This window comes from Calidris pugnax, unplaced genomic scaffold (assembly GCF_001431845.1).
Source record: "Calidris pugnax isolate Ruff unplaced genomic scaffold, ASM143184v1 scaffold289, whole genome shotgun sequence".
Taxonomy (NCBI): Eukaryota; Metazoa; Chordata; class Aves; order Charadriiformes; family Scolopacidae; genus Calidris; species Calidris pugnax.
This window is the reverse complement of record NW_015091339.1, coordinates 349,840-365,114: the sequence shown is the minus strand read 5'-3', so window position 1 is coordinate 365,114 and position 15,275 is coordinate 349,840. Positions and strand designations below refer to the sequence as shown.

Genomic DNA, 15,275 nt, shown 5'->3' with positions numbered 1-15,275 from the left:
TACAGATGGCCTGTTTGGTTTTAAAGTCACTTATGCCAATCATGAAATTGCCCCTAAATTATGAAACTGCCTGATTTCACCTGGACCTCCCTATGCAGCTAAGCACATATCATCCTCTCTTTGTGTGCAGGGCGAACCAGGCTATGTCCTGGGAGGAGTAGAGGTGATTCCTGGCCGAAATGGGCAGCCTGGCCCCCCTGTGAGTATCATACCCAGGATTGGTGGACCCTTCAACCTCTCAAGAGCTGGCAGAGAAGAGAAGGGAGCTGGAAGAGAGCCCATGTCCTTCCCTTTCTTGGTTTTTGTTGTTGCAGGGACAGAAAGGGCAGCCGGGGGTTCCTGGGGTAGCAGGACCACCAGGTTTACCAGGGCCACAGGGGCCACCAGGCATCTCCATCAAGGTGAGCATGGTTCTGTGATGTTGTACTACAGAGAGAGGAGACTCAGCGTAGTCCAGGGTCCTCTGGATACTCTGTTCATTCAAGAGCCCTGGGAACATTCATTTCTTCTCTCCATCATGGGATTTTCCCATTGAGGCAAAAAACCACAAAGAACTCTGCAAAATGTTCTTGTCATTGGGGCCCTGATGTTCCACACAGTGGGAATAGATGATGGAGCTTGAAAAGGATACGGTCAGCCTTGCTTGACCCTGGGACCAGATTCAGTGGCCACTCTAAGACTTTTTCAGCTCCAGGTCCTTAGGAGGGTTGTTCAGTGGCTGGAGTGAAACAGCCAGGATCACTTGTGCTAAAACTGACTGATGGTTGTCACCAAATGTCCCCTTGCACCATCAGAAAGTCTCAGCCAAGATCTAAACTCCCCTCTTCTACCCTAAGGGGAGGTTGTCATCAGATTTTGCAGGTTAAAGTGTCTGGAGCACACAGGATAGGAGAAACCTCTACTAAAGCTCTGTTTTCCCTTTGGGGTGGGAGTTTTGGTCTCTGGGGTTGTCAGCCTGCAGGAGCTTTTTGCTGGGACTGTGTTTAGAGAGGACTGGACCCCCTCCCTAGGTTACCACCTCATGGTAATGCTCCTTGTCCTTTATGTTTCAGGGTGAACGTGGGGATTCAGGTACCAGGGTAAGTACCTGAGATTGGCTTTCACTCCTGCATGTGTTGAGAAGCCCTTTTTTTTTTTTTTTTTAAAGTATTTCTAAGCTGCCCAATAGGCTGTGTCTCCTCTGGAGACATCCAAAACTCGCCTGGACAAGTTCCTGTACAACCTGTTCTAGGTAGACCTGCTTTGGTGGGGCGGGTTGGACTAGATGATCTCCAGAGGTCCCTTCCAACCCCATATGATTCTATGATTCCATACTAACCATATGTCCATCAGGACCCAAAAGGGCTGCTGGGACACTCAGTAAGACTGTCCTGTGCTTCTTGCAGGGCCCTCGTGGGAGGAATGGCCTCAAGGGTGACAGAGGAGGAATGGGAGAGCCGGTGAGTGGTCCATCAATGGCCAGTGGCTAAGGAAGAGCTGCTGGCTGTGGTGGGAAGGGACCATTGGCCTCAAGGTGCCCACTGCCATGCGGGGTGGGTGTAGAGGGACAGTGTCTACTGCCAGGTCTCATCAGCTATCTCATCTCACTTTGGGGTGCTTCGCTGCTGCTGAGGGCCGGCAGATTAAGCAGGGGCAATTAAGTGTTTCTCACTTTGTCAGCTTCATCCTGTTGACCTGTCACTCAGGAACTGCTGAAAGGGAAATGTTAGAAACCCAGCGAAGACACAGGGTAACAGCCATTGCTTTTGCCAAAAGCAAGGGCATGCTCTTCCTCATGGCATGGAGCAAAGCTGTGACAAATGCATCCATCACGGTGTTCAACCATGACGATAAACCCTCTGGCATAGTCAATCACATTGGCAGATGATAACAAATGTCACCTGATGAAGGTCACTCCAAAGCAACAATGAGTCACCCTTGAGCTCCCACTGTCTCTTGCACCCATGGAGCAGCTGAGTGCAACCCTCCTTCTTCTTGCATCCCATCCCTCTGGTCTCAGCAGAAGAGAGGAGAACTGGGGCAGGTCCAGAGGAGGGCAAGAACGTGGGTCAAAAGAATGGTATAGCAAATGGACCAACCTGGCAGCAGGTTCAAAACAAAGAAAAGGTGGTGGATCTTCACAGAAGTCCCACAAGGATGTTTGGGGTGTAGGAAGTTCAAGTTCAAGGGGAGATAAGAGAAAGGAAAAAGTCTATGGTGGACTACTAGGAATAAAAGAAACCTGATTAGTTTGGGAAGTCCCTGCATTACAAATGGCTCAAACCTGAAAGATGACTGAAGGACTATATGCATATTGCTGTTCTTGCACCCTTCCCAAGATGCCTCTTACTGTCCATCATCATAAATGGGTCCCTTTTTTGTTACCTTTGTCATACTGTAGAGCTATATCCCATAGACCAGCCATTTTCATCTGTCAGTCTTCACCATTTCTACACCAGCAGCGTTACTGTGGTCACCCTCTTACACAACCATGAAAAGCAACTGCAGAAGACAGCATGGGTACCCAGGCTCTAACAAGCAAACACATCTTTATTTTCCCTTCCTGAGTAAAACCAGTGATCCATAGCTTATTTGGAGGGGGGGGAAGAAATTTGGGAATACATAGACATCTCTATAAATCCTCCATTGTAAAGGAACTGTTCAGATACATACATCAGTATCTATGTTTCTCTACTTGTGTTTCTGCACCCTTAAAAATCAACCTTTTCTTTAGGATGATTGACAACAAAAAGTTTGGAAGAAAAAGACCTGATGATGTGTCTTCCTTTTCAGGGGAAACCTGGGTTGCCAGGCCCAGTAGGGCTAGATGGTGTTCCTGGATTGCCTGGACCAAGGGGAGAAAAGGTCAGTATTCAGATGCTTGCAGGATCCATCAGCCCAAGTGGGAGCTGAGAATGGCTGAGACAAAGTAATAGCAGGGTAGACATGTGGGGAGGCACGTTGGGATCTCCCACCATTCCCCTTCACTCCCTGCTTGTATGGGTTTGAGTTTGTACGTGTTGGAATAGATGCTCCATCTCCATCCAAGTCCATTTTCCTCTCAGTCCTCTTGTTTCCACCCAGTGGAAGATCTCCTCTGTAGTTCCTGCTATCAAGAGCAGTTTTTTCTCCCAAACGTGGCCCAAGCCCTGCATGCTCCTTTCCCTGAATCCCCCACCCTGCTTCAAATGGTCACTGGAAACATCTAAAGAAGTGGTCGCTGGAAACACCTACAGACCCTTCTTTTTTAATTCTGTCCTCCACCTAATTTTTTGCACCTTACCTGAAGGTTACTGGCTGGGCATATGTCTTACCCAGCTATTTACAGAGCAAATTTCTCCCCTCTCTTCACCATTTCTACACCAGCAGCGTTACTGTGGTCACCCTCTTACACAACCATGAAAAGCAACTGCAGAAGACAGCATGGGTACCCAGGCTCTAACAAGCAAACACATCTTTATTTTCCCTTCCTGAGTAAAACCAGTGATCCATAGCTTATTTGGAGGGGGGGGAAGAAATTTGGGAATACATAGACATCTCTATAAATCCTCCATTGTAAAGGAACTGTTCAGATACATACATCAGTATCTATGTTTCTCTACTTGTGTTTCTGCACCCTTAAAAATCAACCTTTTCTTTAGGATGATTGACAACAAAAAGTTTGGAAGAAAAAGACCTGATGATGTGTCTTCCTTTTCAGGGGAAACCTGGGTTGCCAGGCCCAGTAGGGCTAGATGGTGTTCCTGGATTGCCTGGACCAAGGGGAGAAAAGGTCAGTATTCAGATGCTTGCAGGATCCATCAGCCCAAGTGGGAGCTGAGAATGGCTGAGACAAAGTAATAGCAGGGTAGACATGTGGGGAGGCACGTTGGGATCTCCCACCATTCCCCTTCACTCCCTGCTTGTATGGGTTTGAGTTTGTACGTGTTGGAATAGATGCTCCATCTCCATCCAAGTCCATTTTCCTCTCAGTCCTCTTGTTTCCACCCAGTGGAAGATCTCCTCTGTAGTTCCTGCTATCAAGAGCAGTTTTTTCTCCCAAACGTGGCCCAAGCCCTGCATGCTCCTTTCCCTGAATCCCCCACCCTGCTTCAAATGGTCACTGGAAACATCTACAGAAGTGGTCGCTGGAAACACCTACAGACCCTTGTTTTTTAATTCTCTTCTCCACCTCATTTTTTGCACCTTGCCTGAAGGTTACTGGCTGGGCATATGTCTTACCCAACTATTTACAGAGCAAATTTCTCCCCTCCTACTTTGCAGGGTGGCTAAGGGTAGAGCTCTGAAGCAGATATCTGGGTAGGACATCTCATGCTCTTCCCTCACTTCTCCAAGGGCAATGCTGTGCTTACCTTGCACGGGATGGCAGGAACCGGTGTTCCTGGCACCACTGGCTTGAAGAGGGAGGAAGGAAAACAGGTGGTTTGGCAATTTTGGGGTGAGAGTTGCAGCTGAAGTCCCCTGGGAGGGTCCAGTTTCTCCAGAGTCTCCTCCAATATCTCTTATCTGTGTTTTCCTCAGAGGGCACGTCCTGTAGTTACAAATGGGTGAGAGAAGGGAAGACACTGAATTTTAAAGTTTGAGCTTTCACTGTTGGTTTGGTTTCTTTTCTGCTTTTTTCAGGGTGTGATGGGACCTCCAGGAGCACCAGGACCAAAGGTGGGTACTGAAAGGTTGAACCTGAGTCTCCATGCGTGGTACTCAGGTGCCAAGGAAAGCATCTAGCTCTAACCATCATCTTAGGCTGCAGGAATGTTGACCCCTTACTCAAAATCAATGAAAGGGAATAATTTTACACATCAGCAGTCACTGACCTGTGGAAGGGTGCTGCAGAGACCTGGAATTGGTAGCAAGATGTGATACTTTAATAAAATAATAAATGGCATTTTGGGGGGCAGTGAGACTCTGCAGGACTGTAGTAATTCACATGAAATGTGTTTTGGGAGGAAGATGTAAGGAGCAGATTGTCTCACGTCTGCATTTTGGACACCTTCCTCTGAACCATCCAGGTTTCCCACGTTTCCAGTGGAGAAAGGTCACCCCTATGAGAGGTGATATAGCCCATACTGAAGTCAGAGTTTTCTTCTGGAAGTGTCCATTTTTTTCCAATTGTTGAGGGAAGAGGAAACCTTGACTTGACAATTCTCTCACCTTGCTTAAGAGGTTGGGGTTGGTGGGGTTTGTGGAGGAATGGTTTTGGGGCCTTGGTGCTGCCAGAGGAAAGGGACCAGACAAATGTAGCTCCAACCCAAATCTGGCATCTCTGCCAGGAACCCAGGGAAGATGAGGCAATCACAATTGCTCATTTTCATTTAGGTTAAACGAGGACCACCTGGGGAAGAAGAATTGATTGGGCCATGGGTGTGCCTCCAAATTAATCAAATTAGAACAAAGTTTTAAAAATTAAGATTTAAAACCAATATGTAAATATACAACCCACAGTAACTGGGCCCTGGACCAATATTTCACTTTGCTTCTCTTGGTTGTGCTTAGTCTCTGAGCTAAGCCTGGACCTACCCCACAACCCCAAACCTGCACATTATCTGTTGTAAATTCAACTTTTCCAAGAGACTCTCATCTTCAGCTCTCAGGCTTCTGGGAGGAACTAGTCTAATCAAGCTCAGGATAGTCCATATATACATATAGTAGTATACGTAAATTATATAGTAGATGATTATGTATAGTACATTTATATAGTATATATATAGCAATGGTATAGTAACTATCTATTATAACATGCATGCAATTTAATATTAGGCATAAAGTATGTATAGTAATATGTTTGATTATACAAGATGTCTTAGTATGTTATAGATACTTGACAGGTAATTAATATATATCTATATAATATACAATACATAAACACATGCAATATATATATGTAATGTGCTATATACTATGTATGATATATATGTAAAAAGCTTTTTTTTTAAATTTTTTTTTAATTTTTAATTTGTTGTCCTCTGGGCTTTCACAATCTCCAGTGGAGGGAACATGCTCAGCATGATCTTCTGTAGCATGTGAGCCTTCAGGCTCATCCTGCTGTGCCAGCGGAGCCTTGTCTTAACTGAAGCATCTTCTGTTTTCCAGGGTAACAAAGGGCAAGGTGGTGTGAAAGGGGAAAAGGTGAGACTGAAGAGCACTCAAAGCAGGAGGGGAAGAAGTGCTGGCTCTGTTTTTGGGTTCAGGACACACTAGTTGAGGTGTCTGGTTGGAGATCCAGAGGGAGGGAGTTTGATATCCCTCCTAAAGGCTTCTCCCAGTCTGGCCAGATACAACAGGCCGACGTAGCTACCTTGAATACTCCTTGCCAGCCCGTGCTGAGTATTCACCGGTTGCTTTTATTGAGCTGTATTTCAGGTTTGCTGTTTTTACAGCTCCCCCAGCTGCACTCGCTCTGCACGTGCATTTGATTATAGCCTCAAAGATCAAAAGAAACGGCAGCATTTTTTCCTAAGAACAGCTACAGCAGTGAAAAATGGAAATAGGCTGTCAGTCCTCCTCATGCCAGTGCACTTTGTGGGAGCGAGGCCCTGCAAGCACAGAAGGTACGAGTTAGAGTCATAGAGTTGTCCAGGCCGGAAGGGACCTCCAAAGGTCATCTAGTCCGACCTCCCCGCAGTCAGCAGGGACACCCCCAACTAGACCAGGTTGCCCAGGGCCTCGTCGAGCCTCTCCTTGAATATCTCCAGGGATGGGGCCTCAACCACCTCCCTGGGCAACCTGTTCCAGTGCTCCACCACCCTCACAGTGAAGAACCCTCTCCTCATCTCCAGTCTAAATCTGTTCCCCTCCAGCTTGAAGCCATTGCCCCTCGTCCTGTCACTGCAGGCCTTTCTAAACAGACTCTCCCCAGCCTTCCTGTAGGCCCCCTTCAGGTACTGGAAGGCTGCTATTAGGTCTCCCCGGAGCCTCCTCTTCTCCAGGCTGAACAACCCCAGCTCCCTCAGCCTGTCCTCATAGCAGAGGTGCTCCATCCCCCTGATCATCCTTGTGGCCCTCCTCTGGACCTGCTCCATCAGGTCCATGTCCTTCTTATATTGAGGGCTCCAGACCTGCACACAATACTCCAGGTGAGGTCTCACCAGAGCAAAGTGGAAGAATTACCTCTCTGGACCTGCTGGCAATGCATCTTTTGATGCAGCCCAGGATGTGATTGGCCTTCTGGGCTGCAACTGCCCACTGCCTGCTCATGTCCAGCTTCTCATCCACCAGCACCCCCAAGTCCCTTTCCTCAGGACTGCTTTCTAATACCTCACCCCCCAGTCTGTACTGATGGTGAGGATTGTTCCGGCCCAGGTGCAGTTCTTGCAGCTTCCAGCTCTGAGCAGAGTCCTGGGACTGGGTTAGACAAAGCACTGACCTGGTCTGGTAGCTCCCATGCATCTCATGGCCATCTTCGTACCTTTTCTTGCTTGCAAAGGAGGGTTTTTGAGAGCTTTACCTGGAATGAGAGCTTGCTGCTGTGCAGTTGGTCTCCCAGTAGGTGGCAACCAGGTGTGCTAGAGATAGTCACGGGGATTTCCATCTCTAGCCCAATACCCTGGTAGCTGCCTGGCAGAGATGTCTTGTAGGTGGTAAAAAATTGGGCTGGAAAGCTTCTTCCTTCCTCTCCTCCCTCCTGGCTGGGATCTTCTCACTACAGCAGGGACTCTGTTTTCAGTCTGGTGGAAATCCTCTTTTGATGTCTGTCTTACAGGGACTCCCAGGACCTCCAGGGCAGAAGGGAGACCAGGTAAGTCAAACAGGAAGAGAGCACCAGGTTTGACTAGCTCAGGAGAAGGTATCCTGACTTTGCCCAGCCTGTTCCACGTGTGCAGCTCTTGCAGGTGCAGTTGAGTGTGTTTATGGGGGGCGTACGCAGAGATGTTCTCGAGCTCTGTGTCTCCTCTCTGTTTTGCTCTGGTGCTTCTGAGAGGAGTTTTGAGCTGTTTTAAAGAATGGATGAGGGAAAGCGATGAGCATAATTTTTTTATTTCCCCAGATTGTTCATTTTATGTCCTTTTGTCTTGCAGGGGAACCCAGGATTTCCAGGTGCTCCAGCTATGGGGGTAACTATGAGTGGATTTACAACCCTTCTTGTGTTATAGCTATGCACCATCACCAGTAGTGGTGCCAGTAGACCAAGGGCCAGGAGAGAAGTGTCCCACTGAACTGCAGGAAGAACTAACAGAGCTTTTGCCTCACCCTGCAGCCAACTATGTCTTCTGCTCTCTTGCTCCACTTGTATTCCCAGCCCTGCACCACAGTTGCCCACTGTCTCCTCAAAGGAGCTTCACTGCTGTGCAGGAAACATAAGGATAAAGTGTCCCCACAACTGAAGCCCAGTGCTTCAGCCCTGAAGTGGCACTGCTCTTCATGTCCCTCCAAGTGCTAGGGCAGCCTTGAGGAGAAACCTTGGTGGTGGCCACCTCTGCAGGCCCTGTGGCATTGCTCTAAGAGCTGTGGGAGCAGCTGAAGGTTGCATTAAGGACTGAGACCCACCACCAGGACAGACTGATGTGTCCTGGAGGAAGGTTGAATGAGCAGGGACATTGCTGTCTGAAGGTCGGCCCTTGGCATCTGTTAGCGAAGGCTACAGCAGCTACCTGCCGATAACACCTTGCATGTGAGTGACCATTCAGTCCCATTCCTGGAGCCAAAACCTACCTAAGTTGATGGGATTCCTCACCAGCTTCACTGGGTTTGGGATTTGGCTTGTAGCCCTTTCCAGCCATTGGTGAAGGTCATGGTTTTCCTGTCCCATAGCAAGGCTGAGATTCTCTTGCTTTGGAAAAGGTAACATGAATAGACCGTACTTTGAGAGGGAGATACTTTTTCCCAAGTAAGAGTGTGTTTCTGTGATTTCTTTTTATCCTCAGGTTTTGGGACCTCCAGGCAAGAAAGGTGTCAGGGTAAGTCCATTAATTAGCACTGCTTGAAACTTAGATGAGGTCTCTGCCTGAAAAAGTGAAGGCTGTACCACGTTTCATCATCTTAATCACACCTCCCTTGTGATTGACTGAAGAGGAGAGGTTAGAAAAGTAGCAACAGTCTTGCCCTGCTGATATTTCTTTTGCTTTTATTAACATTTTGTATCTGTCATTCTCTTTCTAGCCCTAGTCCGTGGGGTACTTTGGGATTACCGTGTGCTAGTTTTAGAAGGGAGAGATCACTGAAGTGCAGATCCAGCCCACCCACAAAAGCTAATTTCCAGCCAAGGGAGTCATTGACAAAAAATCAAAGTACAACTGGGGCTGGAAGGGACTTCTGGAGGTCTCTAGTTCCACTTCCAGCTCAAAATAGAACCAACTTTGAAGCTGGGTCAGGTTCCTCAGAACCTTGTGTGCTGAACATCTCCACGGATGGAGATTCCCCCATGTCTTCAGGCCTCTGACCCAGCATTTGCACTTCCCATGACTGGAGGAAGTTGAATTTCTCAAACCAAGGAGATGTTTGAGACAGAGCTGTTCCCTGGCTATGCCATCCATGTTGTACATCTGCTGTGTAGCCCAGCGGATACAGCTCACTTTTGCAGTGGCCTCGAGGTGGAATGTGGCCTGGAATATCTTATCTTTTTTTATTCTTGATGGATCATTGTCCATGTTGTACATCTGCTGTGTAGCCCAGCAGATACAGCCCACTTTTGCAGTGGCCTCATGGTGGAACGTGGCCTGGAATATCTTACATTTTTTTTATTCTTGATGGATCATTACCAACCTGCAAATAAATAAAAGATCTCCCTTATCCCTGTAAGAGGTATTTACTGCAGGACTAAGTCCTCTTGGTTTTTTGATTCCTGACATTCATGAAACACTCTACAGTGCTTCATACCTCCCTCAGCCCTTAAAGAAAAATTAGTTTTGTCCTTTTTACTGGGCTCGGATAGTGGAGCCACTTCCCTTCGTTGGTCTTATTGTCTGGATTGCTTAACATTGGATAGCAAAAATGTCTCTCTTCTTTTGGGCTGGATGCATTTTTAGGTAGTGGCCTGAGACCAACCTGTGTCTTTTATTCACAGGGTGATATTGGACCAACAGGGGCCCTGGGACCACAAGGAGACAAAGGAATACAAGGAGACAAAGGAGAGAAGGTAATGTATTTGCTTTTCTTGGCACATCCTTTATGGGTAGAAGGGTTTATTTTGTTTGTGTCCGCAAAGGAAACGCTGAAGCAGATGGAGTTCCTTCCCAAGGCACACTGGCAAGGAACACCCACGTGCTGAAAGCTGAGGGGGGTCTTGTCACAAGGAGAAGTCAAAAGCTCCTTGAAAGGAAGTCAGAGAGAGATGCAGTTACCAATGCTCAGCTCGCCTGGCTGCCCATGGTTGATGGAAATGCCTGGGATCTGCTCTGTCCTTTCCTGCAAGCTTCAGATGTGGGCATTTATGTCCTGAGCTTGGAAGCTGCTCTGGGAAGATGCTGCATCGTCCTCTGCCTCTTGCTTAGCACCAAAAACAGCATTGACAATTAACTCCCAGTAGTTATAGCGAGGACAGGAAGCAGGTGACTCTTGAGGGGGCTACAGAGTGGTGGTGGAGTGGAGACTGCCAACATTGAGCATGGCACCGAACATGTTCCCAAGACTGGCAAGGTTGTGTCACCACAGCTTTTGCGTGGCAGTGGAAGAATTGTGGCCAAGATCTGGAATATTGGGATGGGGAAACTGAGGCACGTGCTGGGTTCCCCAAATAGCACTTCAGTGAAAGCTGGCTCTCCACAACAGCATCCCTCACAGGTGGCAAGGAGAGGAGAGGGACAATAAGGAAAAACTGAGAGGTGGTACCACCACAGGGTTTAGTCCTGGCTGTGTCTCTGTCATACATAGAGGTGCAGAGAGGAAAAACTGTCCCAGAATTACACTGATCATCATTGATTTTTGCAGGGAAGCCCAGGTTTCGGGATTCCTGGTCAACCTGGGCTGAAGGGAGATCCAGGCGACAGGGTGAGTGGGGCAACACACTGGCTTTGGGAAGGGGAGGGCTGAGAAGGCAAATCAGAAGAGTCAAAGCCAAAATCTCTGTCACCTCCATGCACATGAATTTGCTGGTCTCCACCCTGTCATCAAGAAATTAAGACTGGGATGGTGAGAAGGAGCCAGGCTGTCATGCTGTGGTTGGTGATCCCATGGTGGGTGGTACCACCACAGGGTTTAGTCCTGGCTGTGTCTCTGTCATACATAGAGGTGCAGAGAGGAAAAACTGTCCCAGAATTACACTGATCATCATTGATTTTTGCAGGGAAGCCCAGGTTTCGGGATTCCTGGTCAACCTGGGCTGAAGGGAGATCCAGGCGACAGGGTGAGTGGGGCAACACACTGGCTTTGGGAAGGGGAGGGCTGAGAAGGCAAATCAGAAGAGTCAAAGCCAAAATCTCTGTCACCTCCATGCACATGAATTTGCTGGTCTCCACCCTGTCATCAAGAAATTAAGACTGGGATGGTGAGAAGGAGCCAGGCTGTCATGCTGTGGTTGGTGATCCCATGGTGGTCTTGTGTGGTGGGGCCATTTGCACCTGACTGTGGAAGACTGCTCTCTGCTGAAATGCAGAGAGAGGATCACTTGTGAGTCTGGAAGAAAGCACAGATGGTCAATGCTCAACTGGTAATTCAACAGCAAAGCCAAGGAAGCCCCATTTCCAATGGCTTTGTGTCCTGAAGGTGTACTTGACCTTTATCTTCCTGATTTTTGTATCTTAAGAAGGTGCAAGTTTCTGGTGGGCCCAGCGTGAGGTCACTGATGTCTAGTAAAGGTTGCGTCAACACATTGGTGTTCCCTTCTGTGGGGATATTAGTAGTCCCTTCCATTTTAAAGCAGCAAAAGCTTGAAAAACCTAACATCTTTGAGGTCCCCACCTCTTTATCAAAGCTTGTCATCAAAGCATTAATGGTTTCAAGGTGGGGAAGATGGATGTATCTAGACAGTGGGTGCTTCCAGCAGGACCTCTTAGGACACCATCTGTTTTCCCCTTCTCTGCATTTTACTTGACTGTTTCAGCTGCTAAAACCTAAAATCAAAGAGCAGCTTTGCAGCCTTGAGTATGATGTTTATGCCCTTTAGATACAACAGAGGACCCTCACCTGCAACTATTCTACTTGTATTGTTCTTGCCATGAGTCTTGCCCCTTGACTAACCGTCTGTTTTTCTGCAGGGAAATGTAGGTTTGTCGGGCAAACCAGGTCAGAAGGTGAGTCCATGGCAGTGCTTGCAACGTGGAAAGTGTTGTCTTGTGACCATGGCTTTGGGTGGCATTGTCTGTGCCACCCAAAGCAACTTGAGTCAGTGGGGTTTTGTCTTTGCCATGGTGGCAAAAGGTGGGGAGGTGTTCAAAAGCCGAAAGGTCCAAACAAATCCTACTTTGCTGGACTCTCCAGCAGAGAAGAGCAATGACAAGATGCTCTTGCATCCTTGTGAGGCCTTAAAAAAAAAATATCTACAAATCCTGGCCTGTAGGATTCCTCCTGACAAAGGCTCAAAACTGGTCGAGGGAGGTCTGGAAAACATCCCAAATGAGGTGTTTGTTGAGCAAATCTGTCTCGCTGTGTACATTTCTTAAGCAGTGTTGCTCCCCAGGCTTGGCTGAAGGAACATATGGATTTGGGAAATGTTACAGCACGACAGGGAGCCCAGTGAATGGAGTATTTAGGCTGGATCAGCTTCATTGGCATGGAGAAATTACATGTCAAAAGAGATAAATGAGATGCAGCCAAGACAGGATGCGTTAACAAGATGTGTTAATGCAGCTGCAAAGTGGATAAGGGGTGTTTTGGGCTGGGAGAAGACATTGTTTGTTGAGCAAATCTGTCTCGCTGTGTACATTTCTTAAGCAGTGTTGCTCCCCAGGCTTGGCTGAAGGAACATATGGATTTGGGAAATGTTACAGCACGACAGGGAGCCCAGTGAATGGAGTATTTAGGCTGGATCAGCTTCATTGGCATGGAGAAATTACATGTCAAAAGAGATAAATGAGATGCAGCCAAGACAGGATGCGTTAACAAGATGTGTTAATGCAGCTGCAAAGTGGAGAAGGCAGCAAGGGGTGTTTTGGGCTGGGAGAAGACACGGTGAGGTGGTTGAGTGATGAGGAAGGTCTGTGTTGTATAAACCTAAAGCAGAATAAATGCCTTAAGTACCCATCCATGACAGCTCAACTGATTTTACATGGGAATGGAAGTTAAAATATGGAGGGGGAACTGATCCTGAGTCCACACCGTTCTCTCAAGACAGGACCCATCTTCTGGGTCTCTGCTAATGGGCCACCTCACTTGCGCTGCAAAGGTTCCTGGAGGTGGAGAACTTCCAAAGTGTCTATTCTGCAGTGCCTGCCAAGGCTGATTGTGGAGTCTGGATTAAATTAGAGTGGACTAAATTAGAGATGGGTACTTTCCAACCCAGCCCTCTAAGCAAATACTATAAGCACAGCCCTTCCTAGCACAAGGTAGATGTTCTGAGCCCAAGCTTGAGCCCGGTGTGTGGGATGAATTGCATCTCCATTGGGGCCTGCCATGCTGTCTGATAAAGTGAGGATTATGAAACTCAGGAGGAGGAACGTAACAATGGCTTCCTTTTCTTTAGGGGGATAGAGGTCTGAAGGGAGAGAAAGGTGAACCAGGACTACCTGGGAAACCAGGCGAGACCGGACTAAGAGGTAAAGATGTAAGTAGAAGCTAACAATCCAGTCAGATGGTCATCCTGGCCCCCTTGGTACACCACTCTGTACCAAGCTGACAACCCCAGGTTATGCCCTTGCAAGAGAAAGTAGGAAAAAGGGACAAGATGGGACCAGTCAGAAGCATGCATGTTATACTGGTTGGGGAAAAGACAGGTCTCAGCACAAGAGTGGTCAACAAACAAGACTGGACAAACTAATTTTAATTAGGCACGATGGTTTGCTCATCAAGGGGTCTATGTTCTCATTGGTTCTGTCCACTCTTCCATTGCAAGTGAGAAGGTAGATCCTTTGCAGGTCATCAGTAGGGCATGCTTTTGGCTATATTTCAGGACAGAGTCTCTTTACCCTTAGTCCAGGGTATGTGGCACCATGGTGTTTGTGTTACAAAGCCTGGATGCCACATTTCTTGTTGCTCAACATCATGCTGCTTTGTGCTCGAGTCCCATAGAATCGTATGGGGTTGGAAGGGGACCTCTGGAGATCGTCTAGTCCAACCCAATCCCATCTGTCTGACATGCAGGGAACTAGCACAGTGTGCAGCCAGGACAGCAGTCTCTTTACCCTTAGTCCAGGGTATGTGGCACCATGGTGTTTGTGTTACAAAGCCTGGATGCCACATTTCTTGTTGCTCAACATCATGCTGCTTTGTGCTCGAGTCCCATAGAATCGTATGGGGTTGGAAGGGGACCTCTGGAGATCATCTAGTCCAACCCAATCCCTTCTGTCTGACATGCAGGGAACTAGCATAGTGTGCAGCCAGGACAACCCTGAAGGGCTTGTTTTTGGTTTTAGGGCATAATAGTTCCTTCTTGCGATCAAACAAAGCAGCTCCTCACAAAAATATCATAACTGGTGTTTCGGGAAAGCCTCTCCTAACCACAGTCAGTGAAGATCTTTCTTCAGTTCAATGGGTTGAGTGTTGAGTTGATCCCTGAACATCAAGTGGAATAGGGTCACCAAAGGAAGGCTTGAAAAAAAAAAGCAGCAGCTGTGCTTCTGATCCTGGGGCACTGCTGCCCAACAGCCCTGGCTTCAGAGTCACCAATGATTTCATAGAATGGTTAGAGTTGGAAGGGACCTTAAAGACCATCCAGTTCCAACCCCCCTGCCCTGGGCAGAGACACCTCTCACCAGACCAGATTGCTCAAAAGCCCCCTCCAACCTGGTCTTGAACCTCTCCAGGGATGGGGCAGCCACAGCTTTTTTGAGCAACCTGGGCCAGGGTCTCACCATCCTCACAGTCAAGAACTTCTTCCTAATATCTAATCTAAATCTCCTTTTTTTTTCAGTTTAAAACTGTTACCCCTATGGCTCACCTCCCTGATCAAGAGTCCCTCCTCAGCTTTCCTTTAGGGACTGGAAGGGGCTCTAAGGTCTCCCCAGATCCTTCTCTTCTCCAGGATGAACACCTCCAACTCTCTCAGCCTTGTTTCAAAATAAGACCTCTTAACCCAAGTAGGAAATTAGGGTAAAATTACTTGGTCATAAGTGGAAATGTAACCTAGTGCTTCTGCATTGTGTTGTAGGGAGAACCAGGGGAGAAAGGCACCTCTGGGACCAAGGTAATCAATGGAAAGCCCACACCTTCCAGAATTATGTAGCTACCAAACACAGCAGGCTCACAGCTGGAGGACTGTGTACAGTGCT

General features: G+C 47.7%; 1 protein-coding gene across 5 annotated transcripts in view; it reads left to right on the top strand.

Moving 5' to 3' along the window:
* LOC106899270 (collagen alpha-1(VII) chain-like) overlaps positions 1–15,275 on the top strand; it is a 136,546-nt gene that overhangs the window by 54,907 nt on the left and 66,364 nt on the right. For 3 of the 5 annotated variants that reach the window (XM_014961019.1, XM_014961017.1, XM_014961015.1), the window contains exons 30-44: positions 131–199; positions 315–401; positions 1,053–1,079; positions 1,386–1,439; positions 2,773–2,844; positions 4,603–4,638; positions 6,070–6,105; positions 7,679–7,714; positions 7,995–8,030; positions 8,841–8,873; positions 9,980–10,051; positions 10,843–10,902; positions 12,108–12,143; positions 13,532–13,612; positions 15,155–15,190. In XM_014961019.1, coding sequence (XP_014816505.1) covers positions 131–199; positions 315–401; positions 1,053–1,079; positions 1,386–1,439; positions 2,773–2,844; positions 4,603–4,638; positions 6,070–6,105; positions 7,679–7,714; positions 7,995–8,030; positions 8,841–8,873; positions 9,980–10,051; positions 10,843–10,902; positions 12,108–12,143; positions 13,532–13,612; positions 15,155–15,190 — 771 coding nt within the window. Of the gene's footprint in view, positions 1–130; positions 200–314; positions 402–1,052; positions 1,080–1,385; positions 1,440–2,772; positions 2,845–3,679; positions 3,752–4,602; positions 4,639–6,069; positions 6,106–7,678; positions 7,715–7,994; positions 8,031–8,840; positions 8,874–9,979; positions 10,052–10,842; positions 10,903–12,107; positions 12,144–13,531; positions 13,613–15,154; positions 15,191–15,275 lie in introns of all 5 variants that reach the window. The other 2 variants (XM_014961016.1, XM_014961018.1) reach the window with 2 other exon arrangements.